We start from the raw sequence: 25,941 nt of genomic DNA, 5'->3' as shown, positions 1-25,941 counted from the left end.
AAGGAGAACAAGGAGGCATGCCTTCAAATCCAACACATGGTCCTGGATCAGACCTTGAACTGGAGGGAAAAGCCCTGCAAAGAACATTACTGGGGCAACTTGCAAAACTGGGGTAAGGGCTACAGAGTTTAGATAAAATATTCATGTTAAATTTCTTGAATTTTGATAACTTATCGTGATGGCCTAAGAATATATCCTTGTTCTTGAGAAAAACACATTGAGGTATGAGGGGTAAAGGACATGATATATTCACCTTACTCTCAAATAGTTCAGAAATCTACATATATATGTTTATACAAAATTATATCAATATATTAAAATAAGGAAAAAACAAATGTGAAGTGTCAGAAACTGGTGAATTTGTATAAATATATACAGGGGTTTTCAGTGTTAATCTTGCAACTTCTATGTACATTTGAAATTATTTCAAGATAGAATTTTGAAAATCCACTGCAGTATCTCTGAAGGCAGTAAATATTTCAAAGTTGATTCCTTGACTAAAATCAGGCCTTATTATTGTGAGTGAATGAATGGAGGTAATAAAATTTGGAGCGGCAAAATTTTTCATCTCATTTGTCTTGAAAACATCTTAGGCAGATACTAGTTTCATTGTATTGTGTAAATAAAATATCAAATATTACTGCAGTAGGAAAACTTTACTGCTCCTTTTTAAAAACCAGAGCCTATCCAGCAATTTAAATATACTACTAATCATTTTATAATGAACTCCTCGTAATGTTAGTTTATTTTATGAGCTAATATTAAAAATCAGCCATAGCCCTTATAGAAAGTCCCCAAAGTTCTGCCTATATTCTTTCAGGAAGGTTCTTTTTACTCTATCAGTATCAAATGGGATTTCATTACTATGTATTTATGTAAACACGGATTTGAAATGTAAAATGGTTATTTAAAATTCAGCTCAGCTAGAAGAGAATAAGTAACAAAAGATCTTCTTTTTAGTGCCCACTGATCTTCCAGCCCCTGTAGACATGCTTTGCTTCTTTATATTTGCAGCAATATTTACTAATATTGCTAGACTGGAAAATATTCTTTTCACTCAGATTTAACACAAAATAAATCTGCATCTAGTTTCCTAGGCAATTTCACATCCATCTTAAAACTCCTTAGGCAAAAACACTCTGGGTAGGTATGTGCAGCTACCAAAAAAATAAATTTTGTTTTATACTTGCTTGTCATAAATCTTATCCTTGAGTCTGTCAGAGAACCACTTCTGTAAAATAACTCAAAATGGTAATTTTACATGAACAATTTCCTAATAATTTTTAAGTCAAAGGAGTTAAAATTCAAGTATGAAAGATTATTAGCTAACATTCTTTAAGTCAAGAAAGAATTTCATGAAATGTTATGATCTGCACCTGTTCTAAGTTCTCTGGATTATGTGGTTCTTTCTGTGTTTTTTTAAATCAAATATAATATTTCCAGGATTCCTATGATAAGTAAATACATTGTTAGAGTAGTTATATTAGTATTTGCTCAATAAAAACTATTAGAAGAATCAACTACTGAAATCCATCCCTATCTTCAATGCATTTTTTGATGGCAATGATGGAAAGAATAATTTTGCTGAAACTTTTTTTTTTTAAGATTTTATTTATGGAGTGCCTGGGTGGCTCAGTTGTTAAGCGTCTGCCTTCGGCTCAGGTCCTGATCCCATATTGGGCTCCCTGCTCAGCGGGAAGCCTGCTTCTCCCTCCCCCACTTCCCCTGCTTGTGTTCCCTCTCTTGCTGTGTCTCTCTCTGAAAAATAAATCCTTTTTTTTCTTATTTATTTATTTATTTGTCAGAGAGAGAGAGCATAAGCAGGGGGAATGGCAGGAGAAGCAGGCTCCCCACTGAGCAGAGAACCCAATGCAAGACTTGATCCCAGGACCCTGGGATCATGACCTGAGCCAAAGGCAGACACTTAACTGACTGAGCCACCCAGGCATCCCTGAAACATTGCTTTCTTGCTGAGAACGATGGTAACCATCCTTCAAACTGCAAATGTCCCTCCACACTACCTCCCCTGTTTCCCTTATCCTGTTCCACTTTATCCAGAGCCCTCCTCACCATCTAAATACTCTCTGTCCCCACTTCCCACCTCAGAATACAGGCTTTGTGAAGAAAGATTTTGTTTCTCCCTCATTGTTTCCCAAATGCCTAGACTGTGCATGTACATGGTGGTATATGTAAGTATTGAACGAATGAATCCAACAAATGAATAAATTATATATAATCCCGCCTTACTGAGGACACAAATCTGACTTTTTACGCAGTTAGTATCAAGCGGGGAAGGATGTGCAGAGCCTAACATTTCATAGGACCTAACATTTAAAAGCACTTAGATAATTGCAAGGTCATTTACATATTTCATTTAACATTCAAATCAATCCTGTATGATAAGTAACTATTGTAATTTCGATGATAATGAAACTGAGAGCCAGAGGGCTTAGTAACTCCCTCAAGATAATGAAGAGATCAGAAATGCAATCCACGTACATCTGGGCCTGGTACCCCGCCTTTTTTATTACACCACATTACCTCTTGCGTCCCCATCCAACATATATCCTTCAGTTAATTGACTGGCAAGGTCAACATCCCATGCTGTAGATTGGTTTCCTGAGAGATAGTATCTCAGACTGATTTGTGTGCAGGTGGTGTACTGGAGAAGGTTCTCAGAACAACACCTGTGCAGGTGAAGGAAGCAGGACTGAACAGAGGAAGAAGGTGAGCTCTGACAGCCCTCTCGACAGAGGCCCCTGCCGACCCTACCAGAAGCAATGGAGCTGGATGGTCCTACAGAGTTTTTCTAATTGAGGCTAGGGGATTAAGCCCGAGATCAGCATTAATCTGTATTGGGTGCGTGGATAGAGTATAACCATGAGCCCTTGAGCTACCCTTAGCTTCTCTTCCCTGAAGGCGATGCCTAGAGAGTGGCGGAGGTGTGACCTCCCAGCCATCAACACTGTGGGCGGCGGGGGGATGAACCAGTCCTCAAGGGATTGTGGGCGGCACACTGCAGCATTTACTTGATCACTCAAGAGAAAAAAAATCACTGGTAATTAACTCAGAGGGAACCCTAAGATTTTGTATACTTTTCTTCTGTACTTCTCAACACAATGAAACCTCTTATCGAACTAGTTTATGAATTAAATCTTAATTTGCTGGCCTCCATTCCATGATTTCCAAATTAGCATATATAAGAGGAAAAGAAAAACTTGTTTATCTTCAAAAATTTTCTGCATTGAGGGGTGCCTGGGTGGCTCAGTTGGTTGAGCGTCTGACTCTTGATTTCAGCTCAGGTCATGATCTCAGGGTCATGAGATGGTGCCCTGTGTGGGACTCCATGGGGAGTCTGTTTGAGATTTTTTTTCTCCCTTTCCCTTTGCCCCTCTCCCTGCTCATGCATGCTCTCTCTCTCTCTCTCTAAGCAAATAAGTAAAATCCTTAAAAATTTTTTTCTGCATTGAAAAATCCAACAAAATAACTCAATATCTATTTAGGAAACTTTTGGAAGGGTATTGGCCCATTTATTTTGTTGGATGCGAAGATAGGACATGGTCTAGCCATTAACATATAAGGATTAGTTTTTGCTGGGTAATCATGGAAAGGACATTGTAGAGAAGACTTTTAAACTGTATCAGGAAGGCAGAGCAGGACCTTATAAGTAAATACTGAATGCAGAATAAAATGGCACAGAAGCAAAAGGAATGCTATGTTCAGATATGCAGGGAAAAACAAACAAACAAACAAACAAACATGGTACAAGTCCAGAAATGGTCAATATTGTAGTCCCACCTTCTTGAGAGTTTAGGTCTTTATTGTGGAATAATAGAAGTGAAAAAAAAAGGAGTCAGTTTGAAGCCATATCATAGGTCCTGAAGTTCAGAGTAATGAGTGTGTTTATTTGGTGGGTGATGGGATGTGAATAAATGCTCTTGGAGAGAGGTGTGACATCAGCATGGCAGCTCATATACAGGAGCATACCCTGGTATAGAGCCTGTCCTGGCATTTATAGGGCCTAAGGCAAGACTGCAAATGGACACCCCATAAATCGAATATCCTACCTTTGTAAATCTCTTCATAATCATCTGGAAGGCTACATTCAAATGATATTTTTTGTGTTCTTCAGATTCCCAAGCCCACCCCTGGAATGGGACCATGGCAACAGGTAGCCCCAGCCTCCCCTCCACCAGCTTACTCCTGCTTTCTACCAAACCACAAAAGACCTACACATCCAAACAATGTCTAGTCCTTCTTCCACCCCAGGGAAATTGCCATTCATGCCACTCAGGGCACACAACTGGAGTGACTTACTTGTATTAGGAAGATTCAGGGAAGAGCCCTCCCAAGCCACAGAAGGACAAGGAAGCCAAGGGTCTCAGGTTCCTGAAGGACATAGAAAGGGATGCACATAACCCTGACCCTGAAGACTCTTTTGCCTTTGGAAAGGGCACAAGAGAAGAGGGCCAGAATGGGACCAGCTAAGCTTCCAGAAATGGCATCAGAGCAAGGTTCCTACGTGCTTGAGCCTAGGGAACTGGTGTTTATGATGTATGGAGGATATGATAAACGAGAAGACAAATCTAACAGCATAAGTTACAGGTAAAGAAAAGATCTAGATTACAGTGGGAGAAGTAATAACAGAAAGGAATGAATATAAGCAATATCATGGAAGAGTAGTCAATAAAATATGGCATCCGAATACGCAGAAGGAGAGCTAGGACAGAGAAGGGGGTTGGAAAGAGGCTGTGCTTAGCTTTAATACCCAGATGACTAAGGAAATAAAGGTATTCTTAACAGAGGAACCCATGTGAAGGAAAAATAATGCATTTGAGAAAGAAATAAAAATTCTAGTCAGGACTGCTCTCCCACAGTATTTGCCCGGAAGTGTATTCAACTCTCCTTAAGGGAGACCCAGAGATCCATGATTCATTCTCTGAACCTTGAAAGGAATAATAAAACTATAAATATGAACTATCTCATCAATCACTTAAAATTATTTCCCATTTTCCACAAACACATAGAGCGTTGCCCTTTTAAATAAAAGCATTTGGCTAAGCAGCTCTTTCCAGGATATTTAGACATGGCTAGAAGGAGAAATTTTAAGATTTATATTCCAATTCTTAATGACTTACTCTGCTTTGGCAAATGGGAAATTAATGAAATTTGTTGTGGCTGGTAATAGAATAATTTATCCAGTCTTCTTTTGAATAAAACTACCAGTTAAAAAATGGAAATTAATGAAAATAAATAGGGTCAAGGGTAGTCCCAGGTGTGTGACTGCTGGCTTAATATCCTCAGTGCTTATCAGGGGCACATAGAAACGTGGAGAGCCTGGACTATCTTATAGAAGTGTGTGGAATGTGGGTGTACGAAGGTACAACGGATATGAAATATCAAGGTTTACAGCAGCAATGGTTCTAAAACCCATTATTTCCCATGATCTCAAATCCTCACTCTTCTGGGGTTGTCCAGAAGCATATAATTTTTTTCTCCCATATATTTTTAAAATAATTTATCCTTAATTTTAAAATGCATAAATGCAAAAGCTAACTTCAGGTACATGTTCTACAATTCTTGACCATTTTGTTTGGTAACACAAATTCAAAAGCCCTAAAGTAAAAAAAAAAAAAAAAAAAATTCTACTTTTCCAAGACAGCAAGCCCATGTTTCCAAGGGAAATAGTGCATATGGATGGGGGTGGTAGAAAACCTGTATTCTTCTTATGGAATGTTTGTGGAAAATGTTCCTTTTAAAACCAACATGTTTCCCCATATGGGGAGCAGGTTTGCAGCAAAGATGTTGAGTAGACAGTGAGAGAAGCAGTCAGCCATCTGGGTAGCAGGCAACTGTCAGCCATGGATGCCGAGGGCACCCCTAAGCTCAGGCACTCAGGAATATTCTAGAAAACAGAGGGACAGCCATTATACCTCTCAGGATAAGCTCTCAATACCCACAGACCTGAGTTGTGGGATAGTTCTAGAAAAGGGGCAGTTGAAGGAAAGGGGGTGTGATGGACAAGTTCATTACCTTCACAATGGTGCTCAGTTATCAATGGAAAACACGGACTGAGGCCAAGATAAAACCACAAGTGTTTTTATGACAAGTGAGCCTCTGTCATCTAAATCATGGAGATTGGCAGAGGGTAAGTGCATCATTTCTCAAGAGAGTAAGAACAAAGAGAAAACGGGGTGGGGAAGAAAGGGCAGCTCTATGCTTTTCTCCCATGTCCTCTTACACCTGATTTGAGCAGGAAAGGGAGACAGCCATGAAATGCACCCCCATGCTGTCCAGCCCCTGGGTCTGGTCTCTGTGGCAGGTACTACAGCACGTGGTGGGGAGGGGGTGGGGGCACAGAAAGGCCACAGGGAGCTGGGCTGGAATCCCAGTTGCTCTGCTTGTTTGCGGTTTGACCTTGCACAAATTACCTCACTGAGCCCCAATTTGCTCACAGGTGCAATGGGGTGAATAACGACTGTTGAGAGAATTAACAAAATAATGCACAGAAGAGTATTGAAGGCAAAGCCTCAGAGGGCAGGGAATCTGCCTGGTTTACCTTTAAAGAATAAAAGAGTAAACAATATATTTTTGCTAAGAGAAATAGACAATTCAATTTAAGAGGGAGGCGGTATTACAACACATGCTAAATTTAAAATCTTGTAGCATAATGGATTATAGTAACATACAGGTGTGCCGGCTTAAATGTTTAAGTTAATAGTTTATCTTACATTTCCTCATATGTATGGGATAGGACATCACCATTGGTTCAGGTGACTTTAGCCAATACAAGACACACTTTCTGTAATTCTGCCACTTTGGGAGTAAAATCTGTCTGTTCTCTGCCGTCCAGGCTGATGATCAAAGTGCCTAACCTGACTAGACACACACCTGAAAACCAATTCCCAAAGCCAAGATCCTCTTGCCTTATCCTTGTCTGCACGCTTTGGGTAATTGATTACTGACTTGCTCAGGACTCCACGACCTTGTGGACCATCACTACTACTGTCTGTGTGTTTGTTGCAACCATGGCCCTCTAAATCCATTACTCTAAGACAGTCTGGTTTTGGTGACAGCGTAAAGCATGTTACAGAACTAGAAGGTCCTTAACAGGTGCTCTGAAAATGGGAGCACAGGGAGCCCTGAGCCTTCTGAGCATAGAAGGGCGGGGAACAGGCCACCTGAGAGCTGGTAGTTGTCTTGATGACACTTGATTATATCAAGAATGCTTTATAGATGGTTGAGTGAGTTTGAAAATGTTGTAAGAGTTTTATTGAGGTATAAATGACATCAAATAAACTACACACATTTCAAGTGCACAGTTTAAAACTTCTGACATTTACTGACACTCATGATTCAATCACTGCACTCAAGATCACGAGCATACCCATCATCCCTGAAGGTTCCTAGCAGCCCTTTACCATCTCTGCCTCCTGCCAGACCCATCCCTAGGTAGCCCTACTCTGTTTTCTGTCACCAGAGATTAGCTGGCATTTTCTAGATTTTATATAAATGGAACAATATAGTATCCACTCCTTTTTCTATCTGGCTTACTTTACTCATTATAATTATTTGAAGACTCCTCTATATTGCTGAGTAAATAAAAACTTCATTCTGTTTATTGCTGAATAGTACTTCATTGTATGGCTATCCCCTGATTTATTTATCCATTCAAATGCTGATACACACAGGTTGTTTCAGGTTTAGGGCTATTGCATAGAAAGCAGTCATACATATTCGTGTAAAAGTCTTGGTCTTTCCATACCCTTTCATGCAAATATCTAGGAATGGAATGGCTGAGTACATGGCAGGTAATACATTTACCTTTTTAAGAAATGGCCAAACTTTTTCTACAGTGGTCATACCATTTTACCTTCCCACCAAACAGTACATGGAAATTCAACTCGCTCCACATCCTCTTCAATGCTCGGTATGGTCCATCTTCTAAATGTTGGGCATTCTAAGTTGTGTACGCTATTTCATTGTGGTTTTAATTTGTATTTCCCTACGACAAATTGTGATGAGCAAATTTTTATGTGCTTAAGATCATTTTCTCTTCGTTGCAGAAATGTCTGTTCAACTCACTTGCCATTTAAAAATTGGGATTTTTGTTTTCCTACTATGAGATGTGAGAGTTCTTTATACATTGTAAAATCAAGTCCTTTTTCAGATTATAACTTGCAAATATTTTCTCTCGGTCTGTGGAGAGAAAATATTTTCTTTACTTGCTCCTAATAATGTTGTTTTTCAAAAACAGAAATTCTTCATCATAATGAAAGCTAATTTAACATTTTTTTTTGTGGATGTTTTGGTACGATGTATGAAACAAAACTACCTAACCAAGTTCACAAAATTTATCTACTATATTTTTTCTTAAAGACTTTATGGCTTTGGTTAGGATACATTTTAACTGATTTTCTGTATATGGCACAAGGTATAGAGATTTTTTTTTTTTACTTAATGGATATTCAATTGTTTCAACACCATTTGTAGAAAATGCTGACCTTTCTTAGCTGAATTGCCTTTGAACCGCTGTTGCAAACCAACTGTCCAATGCTATGGACTCAGTTGTGTATCCCTACCCCAGCCCATATGTTGAAGCCCTAATCCCCAATATTAAGGTATTTGAAGATGGAACCTTCGGGAGATACTTCAATTTAGATGATGTCACAAAGGTGGAGGCTTTATGATGGGATTCATGCCCTTAAAAGAAGAGCCACCAGAGAGCTTGCACTCTCTCTCCATAGGACACAAACCAAGGAAATGCCATGTGAGCACACAGCAAGAAGGCAGCCATCCGCGACCAGGAAAAAAAGTCCTCCCCAGAACCTAACCATGTTGGCACCTGGATCTCCAATGTCCAGCCTCCAGAACTGTGAGAAAATAAATTTCTGTTGCTGAAGCCATCGACTCTGTGATATTTTGTTATGGCGGCCCCTGCTAGGACAGCAATATATGGATGGTTAATTTTGCAACTTGTTATTCTGTTCCATAGATCTGTTTGTCTATCTTGACATCAGTACCACACTGCCTTAGTTACTGAGACTTTAAAATAAGTTTTGAAGGCTGGTAGGGTTGTTCCTCCAAATGCGTTGTCCTTTTCTAAGTTCTTTTGGCTATTTGAGGTCCTTCCAATTTCCACATGAATTTTAATATTAGCTTGTCAATTTCTACAAAACACCCTGCTGGGATTTTGACTGGGATTGCACTGGATGTATAGATCAATCTGGGAGACTAATACCGAGTCTCATGAAGATAGCATATCTCAACATTTCTCTTGGAAAGGTGTTGTAGTTTTCAGTGTACAGGTATTACACACCTTTTATCAAATTTATCTCTAAGTACTTGATATTTTTGATGCAATTGTAAATGGTATTTTTTTTCAATTTTTTATTGTTTGTTGCTTATTTAAACCATGGATACCTATAAGACTACTCATTGACATATTTGAACATGGCCCTGGGAAGAGGTGGTAGATTTGAAGCCCTTCATTCATTCATTCATTCATGTGGAGTCCAACACGGGGCTTGAACTCACGATCCTGAGATCAAGAGTCAGATGCTCAACAAACCAAGTCACTCAGGTGCTGCAACTTGAAGCCAAACTATCCTAATAGTGTACTTGCCCTAATGCTTGGAATATGGGGTAAGACAATGATCATATTAGCATATTTTTTTCTGAAATACCTCCCTCATATTTCACTCTATGAACGAGGCATGAGAACAACGTGAGGCCAAACTTAGCTAGAAATGCTCATTTCATATGGGCACAGTCTTAATCAGAATACATGAGTAAATATTACATTCAAAGATAATTTTTGGTAAGAATATTCAGAGTGCTTTAAAACACTTTTTGTCAGATATCACAAGTGATTAGTATATATAATAACGAGTCTAACCAATTAAAATCTTTGTTGCCTGTTCAAAGTATGATTTATAACAAGTCATTTTTCTTCTACACTGTATGGAGGAAAATAAGAAGCAATCATTTAGACTTGGATGGAATAAAAATGACAGACACGAAACACTAGCCAAGTTCATTAACAAGAAGATTAACTTCAAATGAAACATTTTTGTATCTGTTTTTGAAGAGATTTTCAAATTTACATTATATTTTCTTATCTTGTGGCACCTAAAGGAAATTATTTGTCTGAATGACATGTTGGAGAATAACAATGAGGGACTGAATTGTTTTGTAAGTAGCTCAATTTCCACCACTGCAAATGATCTTATATTTAAGGCAGTAGGAATGAAGAAACTATTTTATGGAAAAGTACTAAGATACCCTGATGTTTCCCCAACCAAGTAGAAAAAATCTGATCCCTTTTATATAAACAATCATTCATATATGCAGGCATAAAGCTTTTCTCTAGAATAGACATCCTCTTTTATAAATTCTCTTGTATTCGAAGAATTTTTCTAAATAACCAATTTCCCAATTTACTTAAACCTAACATATCTTAGGTTACTGATCAATTACTGAAAATTATATGAAATTAAATCAACTACTAACAATATATCTGAGTCTATAGTACACACTAAAGCATTAATAAGATTATCAAATAAATTTAAAAAAACAAAAAAACCAATTTTGTTTAACCAACTTTATATTCCAGGAGAATGTGTTTTTCAGAGAAGTCCAGAGACCATGTGTTTACATTCTATTGATTAAATTATCTTCATTATTGTCTGTAGAGGCTAGGCCAGAGGTATTCCCATACTGATATCTATAATTTAGGATGCGTGTGTTGGAGAGGGTTGTGCATATGTATGTGTGTGGGGGGGATGTGTGTGTGTATGTATAATTATATTCTGTATGCAGTTTCATTTCTTCCAAACCAAGATACGATTCCCTTAAATCCCCTGTTGGGTTCCTTGACATCAAAACCCAGTGAATTATTGTATCCCAGGCATGTTTATGTCAAGATATAAGAAAATGTGTCCCTATTGTGAGTAATCAGTGACGTCAGAGGAACCGACAGCTTTTATATGCCTGCACACTTGGGTTATGTGCTGTGTCGGCTGCCAGGTTCTAACATCCCAGGTGGGGCTTGTTGTAATTTCAGTTATTCATCCATGCCAGGAAGGACTGTAATCATCAAAGATCATTCAACGGCAAATGCCTAAAACCAAAGTACATCATAGGGATGATGGTGCCATTGGAGATCTCAGTATGACAAGAGCACAGATCATGAAGGAGGCATGTGAGGGATGAGACTGCAGGGTAATATATAAGAGACTTCTCAGCAGGGGGCATCACCGGGAGCCCTCCAGAAGGAAAGGGACATGACCCCTTTTGTTTTAGAGACTGTTGTGGGTTGAACTCTCTTCCCCCAAAAGCTGTGTTAAAGTCCTAAGCCCCAGAACCTATGAATATGGCCTTATTTTGAAATAAGGTCTTTGTAGATATAATCAAGATGCTACCATACTGTATTAGGGTAGGCCCTAAATTCAATGACTCATGTCTTTATAAAAAGAAAAAGATTTTGAAACAAAGATACACAAAGAGGAGACACAGCATGTGCAGACAGAACCAAAAATTGAAATGATGAAACTATAAACCAAAGTTGTTAAAGACTACTGGCAACCACCAGAAGCCAGGAAAGAGGCATGGAACAGATTCTTCCCTAGGACATTCAGAGAAAACATGGCCATCTTTATTTTGGCCTTTGAGCCTCCAGAATTATTACAGAATAAAGTTCTGTTGTTTTAAGACACTTAATATGTAGTCATTTATTACAGCCACTGTAGAAACTAATATTGAGAAATTATCATAACCATATTGGGTGGAGGAGATGCAAAGTGAACAAGACTGGACACAGGGTGACCAATTGGGAGGAAGAAAAATAGTCCGGGTGACACCACATCATGGTGGCACTAATCAGAACAGTGGCAGTGACAACAACAAGACATTGGTAATGTTGATCGCTACTTAGAAGGTACAGTCAACAGAATTAGTTCTTAGTGGTATGGGGATGTCCGGGGAGGAAGGAGTCAGAGATAATGTCCAAATTTCTGGTGTGAAAAGCACTTACTACAATAAGGAGCACTTGGAATAGATTTGCCTGGGAGGAGAGAGAGAGTGAATTTCATTTTGTTCAAGCACCATTTGAGGTACCTGAGTGATATGTAAGTGGGCATGCCCTATAGGAAACTGGGTCTGGAACTCAGAAAAAAGTTTTAGGATGGAGATATAGATATGATAATGTTGCTATGAGACTTTGGGCTTCAGCCATAGTATCACTTAGCATACTCTATTTTTTTTTTTAAGATTTTATTTATTTATTTGACAGAGAGAGACACAGCGAGAGAGGGAACACAAGCAGGGGGAGTGGGAGAGGGAGAAGCAGGCTTCCCACGGAACAGGGAGCCTGATGCGGGGCTTGATCCCAGGACCCTGGGATCATGACCTGAGCCGAAGGCAGATGCTCAACCGACTGAGCCACCCAGGCGCCCCACTTAGCATACTCTATTTTAATCGCCTATTTGCCTGTAAATCCTCAACAAGAAAGGAAGTTAAGACCATAAAACAGAGGGAACAACTTCTTTTGATAAACATGGCTCTCCCAAACAGGCCATCTTGTGGATGGAGTAGTGATACCTTAAAGGAATTCTGGCTTTTCCAGTCAGTTCTGCAAAAGAAGCCGGCCCTTTAGCTTTTTAACTCTGGACCTGAGCCATGAATCCAGGACAACAGGGAAAAATCCTCCTAGATACTGTTACATCTTACATAGATTATCCAATGTAATTCTCACAAGAATAATCTTCGCTTAAGAGCTAATTAATTATAATCCTCACTAAAACACAAAAAGAAACAAAATAAAACCCCTAAAAGTCTCAGGTGCTACAAATAGGAGGGTCCTAAGTTTAGAGAAATGAGCTGGAGCTGGACAGGAGAGCCCAAGGGGATGGGTGAAGGAGACTGGCTATGGTCCAATCAAGATGGTGAATGGGACTGAGCCCTTCCTAAGGCCAGAGTTCAAGAGTATTTTTACACACGAGACACAAGCTTTATAAATAACTTTCTCTGGAGACATTTCAGACCTAAGACACATGCAGATTGAAAGTGAAGGAATGGAAAAGCATTTATCATGCAAATGGCAGTGAAAAGAAAGCCAAGATAGCTATACTTGTATTGGACAAAATGGACTTTAAGACAAAGACTATAAAAAGAGACAAAGAAGGATACTACATAATCATAAAGGGAACAATCCAATAAGAAAATATAACAATTTTAAGTATTTATGTACCCAACAGAGGAACACCCAAATACATAAAGTAGCTACTAACAAACATAAAGGAAGTAATCAATAGTAATACAATAATGGTAGGAGACTTTAATACCCCACTTACATTAATGGACAGATCACTGACACAGAAAATCAACAAGAAAACAGTGGCTTTGAATGACACACTAGAACATATGGATCTAATAGATATATTCAGAACATTCCCTCCTAAAACAGTGGAATACACATGCTATTCAAGCACACATGGAACTTTCTCCAGAATAGATCCCATGTTAGAACATGAATCAAGGCTTAAATTCAAACAGATTAAAGTCATACCACTCATTTTTTCTGACCACAATGGCATTAAACAAGAAAATGCCTGGAAAGAACATAAATACATGAAGGCTAAATAACATGCTACTAAACAATGAATGGATCAACAAAAAAAATTATATGCAGAGAAATGAAAATGAAAACACAATAGTCGAAAATCTTTGGGAGGCAGCAAAAGCTGTTCTAAGAGGGAAATTTATAGTAATACAGGCCTACCTCAAGAAGCAAGAAAGATCTCAAATAAAGAATGTAACCTTACACTTAAAGAAGCTGAAAAAAGAACAAACAAAAACCTAAAACCTGTGGGAGGAAGGCAAATAATAATGATTGGAGTATAAATAAATTAAATAGAAACTAAAAACAAAACAAAAAATGATAGAGCAGATCACTGAAACCAAGAACTGGTTCTTTGAAATGAGCAACAAAACTGATAAACATCTAGCCAGATTTATTAAAAAAAAAAAAAAAAAGAGAGAGAGACAGAGAAAATTTAAATAAATAAAATCAGAACTGAAAGAAGAGAAATAACAATAGATACCACAGAAATACAAAGGATTATAAGAGAATATCATGAAAAATTATATGCCAACCAATTGGACAACCTGGAAAAATGCATAAATTCCTAGAAATATGTAACCTACCAAAAGTGAATCAGGAAGAACTAGAAAATTTGAACAGACCAATTACTAGCAATGAAACTGAATCAGTAATAAACTCCCAGCAAAAAGAAGTCCAGGACCAGAGGTCTTCACAGGTGAATTCTACCAAACATTTAAAGAAGAGTTAATACCTGTTCCTTTCACACTATTCCAAAAAAAAATAGAAGAGAAAGGAAAGCTTCCAAATTCATTCTATGAGGCCAGCATTACCTTGATACCAAAACCAGATAAAGACACCACAAAAAGAACTACAGGCCACTCTCTCTGAGAAACATACATGCAAAAGTTCTCAACAAAGTATTAGCAAATTAAATCCAACAATATGTTAAAAAAAATCATTCACCATGATCAAGTGGGATTTATTCCTGGAATGCAAGGTTGGTTCGATATTTGCAAATTAATCAACAAGAGAGAGAATAAAAACCATATGATCATTTCAATAGGTGCAGATGAAGTGTTTGACAAAGTACAGTATCCATTGTCTTTTGACAAAGTACAGTATCTATAAAAACTCTCAACAAAGTTAGTTTAGAGGGAACATATCTCGACATAATAAAATTCATATATGAAAATCCCACAGCTAACATCATACTCAATGGTGAAAAACTGAGAGCTTTTCCCTTAAGATCAGGACCAAGACAAGGATGACCACTCTCACCACTTTTAATCAACATAGTACTAGAAGTCCTACCCACAGCAATCAAACAAGAAATAAAAGACATCTAAACTGGTAAGGAAGAAGTAAAGCTTTCACTGTTTATAGATGACATAATATTCTACATAGAAAACTCTGAAGACTCGGGCGCCTGGGTGGCTCAGATGGTTAAGCGTCTGCCTTCGGCTCGGGTCATGATCTCAGGGTCCTGGGATCGAGTCCCGCATCGGGTTCCCTGCTCGGTGCGGAGCCTGCTTCTCCCTCTCCCTCTGCCACTCCCTCTGCTTGTGCTCTTCTGTCTATCTCTCTGTCAAGTAAATAGATAAAATCTTAAAAAAAAAAAAAATAAAGTCTTCCATGACTTTAAAAAAAAAAAAAAGAAAACTCTGAAGACTCTTCCAAAAAACTACTAGAATTGATAAATGAATTTACTAAGGTTGTAGGATACAAAATCAATATAGAGAAATCCATTGCATTTCTACAGGCTAATAATGAAGTAGCAGAAAGAGAAATTAAGAAAACAGTCCCATTTGCAATTGTACCAAAAAGAATAAAATACCTAGGAATAAACAACTAAGGAGGTGAAAGACCTGTACTCTGGAAACTATAAAACACTGATGAAAGAAACTGAAGATGACACAAACAAATGGAAAGGTATTTTATGCTCATGGATTGGAAGAACCAATATTGTTAAAATGACCATACTACCCAAAGCAATCTATAGATTTAATGCAATCCCTATCAAAATACCAACAGCATTTTCCACAGAACTAGAAAATATAATCCTAAAATATGTATGAAACCACAAAAGACCCTGAATAGCCAAAGCAATGTTGAAAAGAAAAACAAAGCTAGAGGTAACACAATCCCAGATTTCAAGTTACACTACAAAGCTGTAGTGATCAAAACAATATGGTACTGGCACAAAATAGATACATAGATCAATAGAACAGAACAGAGAGCCCAGAAATAAACCTACAATTATATGGTCAAGTAATCTTTGACATAGAAGGCAAGAATATGCAATGGAAAAAGAGTTGTCTCTTCAATAAATGATATTGGGAAAACTGGACAGAAACACCCAAAACCATGAACTGGACCACTTTCTTACACCATGCACAAAAATAAACTTGAAATGGATCAAAGACCTAAATGTGAGACCTGAAACCACAAAAATCCTAGAAGAGAGCACAGGCAGTAAATTCTCTGACATCGGCTGTAGCAACATTTTTCTGCCTATCTCCCCTTGGGCAAGGAAAACAAAAGCTGGGGACTACATCAAAATAAAAAGCTTCTGCACAGCAAAGGAAACAATCAATAAAACTAAAAGACAACCTCCTAAGTGGGAGAAGGTATTTTCAAATGACATATCTGACAAAGGGTTAGTATCTGAAACATACAAGGAACTTATACAACTCAACAAAAAACAAATAATCCAATTAAAACTGGGCCAAAGACAACAGACATTTCTCCAAAGAAGACATCCAGATGCCCAAAAGACACATGAAAAGATGCTCAACATCAGTCATCAGCAGGGAAATGCGAATCAAAACCACAGTGAGTTATCACCTCACACCTGTCAGAATGGCTAAAATCAACAACACAAGAAACAACAAGTGTTGGTGAGGATACAGAGAAAAAGGAACCTTTGTTGGGAATGCAAACTGGTACAGCTATTGTGGAAAACAGTACAGAGGTGCTTCAAAAAATTAATAACAGAAATACCACATGATCCAGTAATTCCACTACCGGGTATTTACCCAAATAAATTGAAAACACTAACTCAAAAAGATATTATGTGCCCATATGTTTACTGCAGCATTGCTTAAAATAGTGAAATACAGCAGCAACCCCAGTCTCTAATGATAGATGAATGGATAAAGATGCGGTATGTGTGTGTGTGTGTGTGTGTGTGTATGTGTTTATTATAATGGAATATTATTCAGCCATAAAAAAGAATGAAATCTTGCCTTTTGCAACAATGTGGATGGATCTCGAGGGTATAATGCAAGCAAAATACATCAGTAGGAGAAAGAAATACCATCTAATTTCACTCATTTGTGGAATTTAAGAAACAAAACAAATGAACAAGGAAAAAAAGAGGCAAACCAAGAAACAGACTCTTAACTATAGAGAACAAACCAAACGATTACTAGAGCAGAGGTGACAGGGGGTGCGGGGGTGGGGGGTATGAGTGAAACAGGTGAGGGGGATTAAGAGCACAGTTACCATGATGAGCACTGAGTAATGCTGAATCACCATATTGTACACCTGAAACTAACATAATTATGTTAACTATACTGGAATTAAAATTAAATAAGGGAGATTAAGCGTCTGCCTTTGGCTCAGGTCATGATCCCAGAGTCCTGGGATCGAGCCCCACATCAGGCTCCCTGCTCAGCAGGAAGCCTGCTTCTCCCTCTCCCACTCCCCCTGTTTGTGTTCCTGCTCTTGCTATCTCTCTCTCTGTCAAATAAATAAATAAAATCTAAAAAAAAAAAAAAAAAAATTAAATAAGGGAGGAAGGAGCAAGAAAAGTAAAGAAAAAAAGATCTCTCTCTCTCTGTTGGTCCAGGTAAGTGTTCAGGAGGTTCTCCCCAAGAGAAACAGGAACCCAAGCCTTACAACTTAGAGATCTGAACTCTTTCTCTCTGAACTTCATGGTACAGGGTAATCAAGGTGAAATCCATCCTCGCAAAGGCAAATATGAAACATGTGAAATAGCTACAAAGAGATCTTCCTGGCCGGAAGGAGTCTGTCCATCCACCAACTGCACTGAAAACAAACCAACAAACAAAAAACCTCCACAAGCTATAATAAACCACACCATAAGGAGGAAGAGTTCACAGATACAACATATGTTAGAATTAAAGTAACAGAAAAGTTCAAATAATTTGTCATTTTAAAAATAATAGAAATAAAGCAAAGAAAGGAAATAATATAAAACAGACATGAAAACAGTAACAGCTAACATTTTGTATTGATCTGTTAGTATTTGCTAGTTTTCATTATAATAAACATACATACATCACTTGGCTTATTAATCACCAACTGTATGTAGCCAGGTACAGTTATTCCCATTCACAAACCATGAATCTGAAGCACAGAGAGGTGAAGGAAAACAGGGTAACACCTTGTAAACGGTGGGGCTGGGATTCGAACCCAGGAGGCCTCATTTCAGAGTTCACTAACCACTGTAGCGTGCCAAGTAGAAATGCTAATAGTTGCATTTAGAAAAGAATCATGGGCAGCAACTCAGATGATGGGTTGAATTTAAGACCAGATGCAGGTGAAAGAAGAGAACTGCCAAGATTCCATCGCAAACGTAGCACAGGATGATACAGAGCAAGAACACATAGACATGAGAAGAGAAGGAAGGCTGGTAGAATGAGGAGCTGAAATCTAGAATATCAGGAGCCACCAAATGAGAGATTAGAGAAAGTGAGGTGAAAAGAAATACAGGTGGGTAATGCTCAGAATTTTCTAGAATTGAGGAAAACTATATTCTCAGAAGGAAAGAAGATACAGCGGGATATGAAGGGAAAATAAAATATATCTGCGCCTAGACAGATTATAGGAAAGATGCAGAGCATCAAAGACAAAGGGACAGGTGCCAAAGAAAAAGACACAGGACCTTTAAAGGAAGAATGATTTGACTCACTGCAGACTATGAATGCCAGAAGACAATAGAATCGTATTTAAAATTTTGAGGAAAATTAAATTTCAACCTAGATCTCCATACACAGCTCAATGCACGTATAGGCAAAAGCAGATCGTATAAACAGATCATCTATGAACAATTGCTGAAGAATAAACCCAAAAGGAATGAGCTGTGTATAAGAAGAAATCATGGGCAAAGCAATAAACAAGTTGAAAACCTACATCAGTAGTGTCTGAAAAAATGCAGTCTTTATAGTAATAATACCAGGGGATTTACCAACCAGGTGGAATCAGAGACTAGAAAACTAGAGGGAAGTTGGTAGGAGTGATTGAAACACACGAAGATCCTTTTGTTATTCAAGAGAAGAACAGAGCCAGTGGTTACCATTACATGTTGGCTATACATATTACAATCCTAAAGATTAATCATTAAAAGAATAGAAAAAGGTAAAACTTCTAAGAGATGGTACAAATGCAATTCACATGACAGAAGAAAGAGAAAGGACGTATTGACCCAATGTGAAATGGAGATTTCAGATGTACAAAATTTTAGACAAAACTAGCTTATGGGCATTTAGGAATACAATATATACATAATAAATTATAGACACATGAGCAGGGGGGGTGCACATGGCCATCCTCAGGAAGTGATGGTGGGAAGGAGGGAAAGAATGGAGAGGAGACCAAAGAGGCTTGAATTGTATCTGTAATGTTTTATTCTCAGAAAAATACATGAATTATCAGATTCAAATATGACAAAGTATTAAAATGCTATATCCAGTATTATATCCTTTTATGTACTATCATTTTATTAATTTAAAAAAGGGAGGGGGGAGAAAAGCAGGTTCAGAAATGTTAATTCACCTTCCCAAGATCACGGTCCTTGAGGAAATAAAGCCTTGGCTTATTTTTTTTTTCCCATCAACAAGGACAGAGCATGGCAAGTGGCATAGGTGTTGGAAAATAGGCAAGAAGAGCTAGGATAATTCCTGGAAGGAAGGGCCTTCTATTAAAGGCCACCATTTAACAGGGTGGCGCAGGGCTGCATTTGGCATCCAGGGCTCTGTTCCAGCTGTAAAGAGGCCAAATCCCAAGAGAAGCAGAGGCTGTGACCTAAGGAAAGTTAGAGATCATCTAGTTCAACTGTCTTGGTTTCCAAATTCAGAACCAGAGACCCAGAGAGGTACTGGCTTGCTCCAAGTGATATCATCAGTGGGTGGTTGACTCCACATCTAAAGCTATGTCAATTATATCAAGTGTTCCAAAGTTTGGTCAAGAAATAGCAGAACATTCTTGGGAATGATGATGGTGATGTTGCCAATGCTACTGATAATGAGAGTGAAAACAAGATGGCTGTGGTGCTGATGATACCAGCTAACTTTTTTTGAGCATAATTTAAATTCTAGACACTCAAATGCTTTATAACAATCCCCTTGATTATTCCTCTCAAAAACTAAACAAACAAAAAAAAGAAAGTTAGGTACAATCATCACCACCGTTTCTGATTAAAGGAGAACCTTTCAGGGTCTCATAGTTTGTAGATGACTAAGTGGTTCCCAACCCAGGCAGTCTGACTTCTGGGCTGGAACTCTTCACCACAGGCTGTGCTGGAGACTCAAATGTCAGGGGAAGGGGACAGGGCCAAGTGGGAGCTCAGCCCCATCTCGGTCAGGTTGTGCTTATTCTTAGGTTTTTCCCTCTTACTATAGATGCACAGCATGGGTGTGGCTTAGAACTTGACACCATCTGATGCCCATGTGGACTCTGCGTGGTTTCAGGTCAGGTGGAGAGAGTTTGAAGCCATAGTAAGCGTGTGATAGACTGACTCATGAATTACAGGACTATCCCTGCAATAATTTCTCTTAAAGACAACTTTAATTTTCCTGTACATAAGGAAAGAGTCCTTCTGTAAACAGTACAACATTTTGCCCCCTCTTTGGTGTGGAAAAACCATTACCACGGGGGGCGGAAAAAAGTAGTGCTTGAGCCAAGGAATACTGAATAATCTGCTTCACATCAACCATAGTGAAAGCAATCCGTGACCTCAATTTCTCTGCTAAAGAGATGCTACTAGTTAATGGATGGTAATAATATAGATTACAAGATGGCTAGATCTAGGACTCTACTGTCTGCATAGAACAAGGAAATGGAGATTGTTCCTTCTAGAGGCAGAATTCTAGAGTAGAGTTCTGAAGTCAGAGTATTGAGCTCACATTCCAGCTCTGTCATTCAACCATCTACTGTGTGCTTCACCAATTCTTGTATTAAGCACTCTGAAATTTAAAAAGTATGGTCAAGGATTCATGTCAAAATTAACCAATTTATCAATATTTTAGTGGTATGATGAACATCCTCAGGAAAATAAAGCAACAGTTCCCAGTACATGTAAATTTTATGCGTGAGACAACAACAATCTGAAATGCTGTGTTATGTACGCACAGAGAACTCTATGTAATCTGTCTTCCAAGGATAAAAATTACATGATTTGCAAAGAAGCAAAGATATTACCCAAAAGAATACACACAGTGCCCAGAGGACTTTCTATCTCAAAGTAACATCTGTTTTTAAGGTTTTTAGAGGGAAATAAGCAAAGCAAATCAATCTGATATGTGAAAAGTTAGAATTTCTTGTGTCAAACATTGAAACTCAAAGATAAAAAAAAAAAACAAAAAACATAGATACTCCGAGTGAAAAACAGGTCACATACATAGGACATCAGAACATTTAAAAAAAAATCAAAACAAGGAAATAACCAAGAAGGGTTAACCTAATAAGCTTCCTTCATTTGATTCTAGATACAGGGTTTTAAGGAGACATATCTGATAGAAATCACAAAATGGCACCTCACAGCTCAAATCATTTGCAGAAATGTTTGTTGGGTTGTTTTTTTTTTTTTTTTTTTTTTTTTGCTTGCAGAGCTTTTTTCAAAAATCAAGTTAAAAATCACATTTCATATTTTTTTTCAAAACCGAAGTTTTTTTTCTGCTAAAAAAAAAACAAAGTGCCTAGCAAAGTGCTGGAGCTCAGGAATTGCTGTCCTCTTCACGGAAGGGTTTCTAGTTTGCCACCTTACCTTATTTATTTACATTACCAGCCTGCCCCCTGTAGACAAGCAAGTTCATAACCCCTTACCTACTGCCAAACAGATCCAAGCAGAGAGACAAGATCCAAGCAAGAAGGGAATGCTTGATTGGGCTACATTAGAGAGGTTCATTTGTTTGTTCATTCGTTCATTCATTCATTCATTCACTCATTCATTCATTCATTCAACGATTACATGCTGAGTATCTGAAAAGTGCTAGATACTGAGCTCCTATAAGAATATAAGTATTTGGACTTCTCATCAAGGTGACAGGCAACCATGGATCTCGAGGTCTATCAAAATGTTTGTAATAGAGAGATCTGAGGACAAAACAGTGATGAATTTTAGGAAATTGAATGAGAAATTCTAAGAAGTGCTAACAGTTGCAAGGGACCCAAAGGAAGGGGAATTTGAAGAAAGAGAGGGTGGGGGTGCCTGGGTGGCTCAGTCAGTTAAGCGCCTGCCTTCGGCTCTGGTCATGATCCCAGAGTGCTGGGACTGAGCCCTGAGTGGGGCTCCCTGCTCAGTAGGGAGTCAGCTTCTCCCTCTGCCCCTACCCCCTGCTTGTGTGCTCTCTCTCCCTCTCACATAAAGAAGGAAGGAAGGAAGGAAGGGGTGGTCAGCAGGGTAAAACTGGCTGAGAAGAAGAAGACAGAAAAGGAAGGGCAGTCTCTGGTGCAAGTTGCAAATCCCCGGTGACATTTCAGAGGGCACTTAGAGTAGGCTGGTAAAGCCAGGTGGAGCAGCGAGAATATAAGGGCAGAGGGCACAAGAAAGAAAGACACTGCTGGGGGAAGGATGGGGCCCCAGGGAACGCGGGGGAGTGGGAAGGCGGGGGCAGGGGGGTGGAGTGAGGAGCCAGCCAGACCAGAGGACCAAACACGTACAAGAGAGAGTTGGGGCACCAGACAGTTCACGGGAATAGCCATATGCCAGAATGAATTCAGTCTAGATGGAACACCATTATATTCTGATACCAGAGAAAAGCTGGTAACTTTTCCATGAACTATATACTCACGGTCACTTCTTAAGAACTTCTAGACACATTCTAGAAAGGGGTTTTCACCATAAAAGCTTTCTTTAATAGGTACCCAAATTCAGCAGCAATAAGCTACAAAAGAAAATCTGTCCATTTTCAATCATGTTTTATTTTCTGGCGTTCCACTTGTGATCTCAATCAGAAATGACTGAAAATATTTCTGTTTCTTTGGCTTTGTTGGAAATGACATTTTTTTACACAGGCAGTTAATCTTGGACCAATGGAATCAGGAGGCATCATTCTCTAGAATCCTCTATGTATAATCAAGGGAAAGAAATATTCAAGTACAAATGATAGGTCTGTGTGCTTTATACTAAAAAGATAATGTTTATTTTTATTCTTTTGTGAATGTACAGTGAACACGGTATTTCTTCCAACATTGCCATAGAAAAAATCTAATGGCAAGTACATGCTCATCAGATAAGGATCAAATGAACTAAGCAGAAGAAAAGAAGAAACTGAAATACTTTTAGCTCTGAATGTTCATAAGGTAATGTAGTGTACGTAAGATGACTTATCAGGATCTCTGTTTCATTTCTGTAGCTGTGAAAGGGTAAGAAAGAAAAAAAAACCCTGCTGATTGTGGCTTAAAAATTAAAACTCCCTAAATGATTTCTGCATAGTAATTTCAAACAAAATGCTTATAACGTAATTTTTAAATGAAAGCGTAATGGAAACAAAACTGACTTCCAAATATTTTAGGCATAAATTATATCCTATTGCTATTCCTCTCTAGCAGACCCTCCGGCACCTGGATTTTGACACACATATAAATGTATATTGGTTATTTCTGATTCAAGTAGATGTATATACACACACGGCACTGAGTTTTGAAGTCTCATCAATCTATACGTGATAACTGAGATGTGTTGCTTACTGGAAAACAAGAGGCAAATACCCAAATAGAGCTATCATATTTGTCATGTGTTCTGCAATATATGCAGTTCAAAGTCAACTGGGTGCCTCTTCCATAGTATGTGGGAAGACATCCCAGTGCTTGCTTCTCGAGGACTTACTTTACAAGTAGAATTCAGGGACATTTTACAGCACATGTCTCTGGGTCCAGCCTTTGGAGCCCATCCACGGGGATCCGCACGTGCATGATCTCCATCTCTACCACCCACAGTGACAACCACCACCCAGACATGAAGCCCATCCATCACCTTCGGTGGGTATAGTCAGTTCAGGGATTTCCAAATTCTCAACCAATCGTCTTCCTAAGATTAGAAGAAAAATTGTGGCACAAAATAAGCTTAGCAGAGACTTTCCCCTCTCTTTTAGAGTCCTTATAGAGAGTGTAGAAAAGGAGCACAGAGCCAAGAAATTTCCCCATTAATATAAAAATGATACTACACAAGTTCATCAATTAATCCTAAAGCCTATATAAATGCATGACAAGTCTCCCTGGAAATAAATAAAAATGGTCATCAAAGGTCTGTGTCCGACAGTAGGATCAACAGTAAATAAAGAGCCTGTTTTGCTCGGAGCTCAGTATATGAGACGGGAATTTATGCAGCACTCAAACAAAAACTGTGTAACATGTCATCTACTCACCCCTGCAAGGCTTTCTCTCCAAACCAGTCTCCTTTCCCTAAAGTTCGAAGAAAGATCGGGTCTTCACTGGGTGACTCTTCCCGAGTGACATTTACCTACAAAGAGAAACAAAGTCTATATCCACTGCACACACTGACTGATCAGATCAACACTAACTGGTAATGTTAATTTCATTTTTTGTTTCTTCTTTCAAACTTATTTTCATGAAGACCATGAGGACATTATCACTGAAAGGATCAAAGAAGAATATCACAAATTTCCATGCAAACCACAAGAAATGTCCTCCAATATTGTTATGCTGTATCAAGCTGTTTTTAAGTAGTCATAAATTACTCAGAAATTTGAATTTCACTTAATCCTCATTCCGACCTCCTATGAGGCAAGCACTATAATGAATTAAGTGAGCATTCCTCCAATCTTTTTTAATGTGTTTATATGTTTGAATTTTTACAATACACGAATAGCCAATACAGTATGTATTGTTCTGTAACTTACACTTTTTCTCTTAACATCGTTTTATTACTTATCCATGTTCTTACATATAAATCTAGTTCATCTACTTGAATGCTTCCGTGCATTCTTCCATTCTATATGTTTATCCATCCAACTCCTTATAGATGGATGTTTAAATTGTTTCCATTCTTTTCTGCAGTAAGCATCTTTCTATGCACCTCACATGCATGTCCCCATTCCTGTAAGATAACGCCTGTCTCTTTTTCCTAAGAATCCAGCCTCCATTCAAAGGCCATTTACATGTTCATGAAGACTTCTTACAGGTCTAACCCACGACAGTCCTTAAGGTCCACATGCTTCATTCAGAAGGATTTCATTTTTTAAAGATCTATGAATTGCATGTATATCTTTTTCCTTCTTTACCGTAAAAGTGTGCTCTTCAAAGAGGTGGGTTTATCTTTGACACTCTCTACAATTTATAATAAGCACCTAAAAGAGCTGTAACTTGTTGGAACAGAAAAGCTTTATTACCCAAACAAGGTATCTGGGCTCATAAGGAATTTTGACTTGGGTGACGGTCCACGGAAGGAAAGTAATCATGTTTTTGTTGCATGAATGAAGACATAAATGCACTAAGTTGTACCTTTGTGTTAATTCACTTCCCCTTCAAGTTCTACTAATATTCATAATACTGGCTATGCTTCTTCTAGAATGGTTAAATAGTTAAGAACTCACCTACCTGGAAAATGTAATGAAGCAGAAAAAAGTAATTTCTTAAGACAATGCTAGACAATTTAGCACATTTAAAAATACTATGCTTCAGGTTTCTGAGTTTAGAGAATGGATGACAAAGACCAGAATTTTTATAAGCATTAAGAATGTATGTGCAAGGTGGAGGGAATCCAATTATTACTCTCCACTGATCCATTTGATTACTTTTCCACACTGTGTTTCAAACCATGGGGATGGAGTTTTTAACCTTCTTATACCAAGCTATATCATAGAGATGCTCATTTGCATGCTGATGAGGCTTTTATAGATGTGGGCAGAAATACACTAGCCCACTGATTCTCAAACTTCAGGGTAAGGGTCTTATTTAAAATAAAGGCTACTATGGGATGAGTAGGAGACCTGGATTTCGTCTGGTCTCAGGAATTCAGCTGGATAGGGATCAAGCCATTCTCAACACCTACGAACTCAACAGGAGATCAAAGAAAAGAATAGCAACAACTCTCTGAACAGAAAAGTAACCACTTTCTGGAAGGTAGGACGTGC

General features: G+C 38.3%; 1 protein-coding gene across 2 annotated transcripts in view; it reads right to left on the bottom strand.

The window, feature by feature from the left end:
• Window positions 1-25,941, bottom strand: part of LOC102740208 (protein kinase cGMP-dependent 1) — a 914,142-nt gene that overhangs the window by 42,310 nt on the left and 845,891 nt on the right. The window contains exon 7 of one of the 2 annotated variants that reach the window (XM_081824401.1): window positions 24,214-24,308. In XM_081824401.1, coding sequence (XP_081680527.1) covers window positions 24,214-24,308 — 95 coding nt within the window. Of the gene's footprint in view, window positions 1-24,209; window positions 24,309-25,941 lie in introns of those variants that run through there. The other variant, XM_081824402.1, reaches the window with a different exon arrangement.

Source organism: Leptonychotes weddellii, chromosome 6 (genome assembly GCF_054177405.1).
Source record: "Leptonychotes weddellii isolate Sample4059 chromosome 6, ASM5417740v2, whole genome shotgun sequence".
NCBI classification, from domain to species: Eukaryota; Metazoa; Chordata; class Mammalia; order Carnivora; family Phocidae; genus Leptonychotes; species Leptonychotes weddellii.
This window is presented reverse-complemented; position numbering and strand designations above follow the sequence as displayed.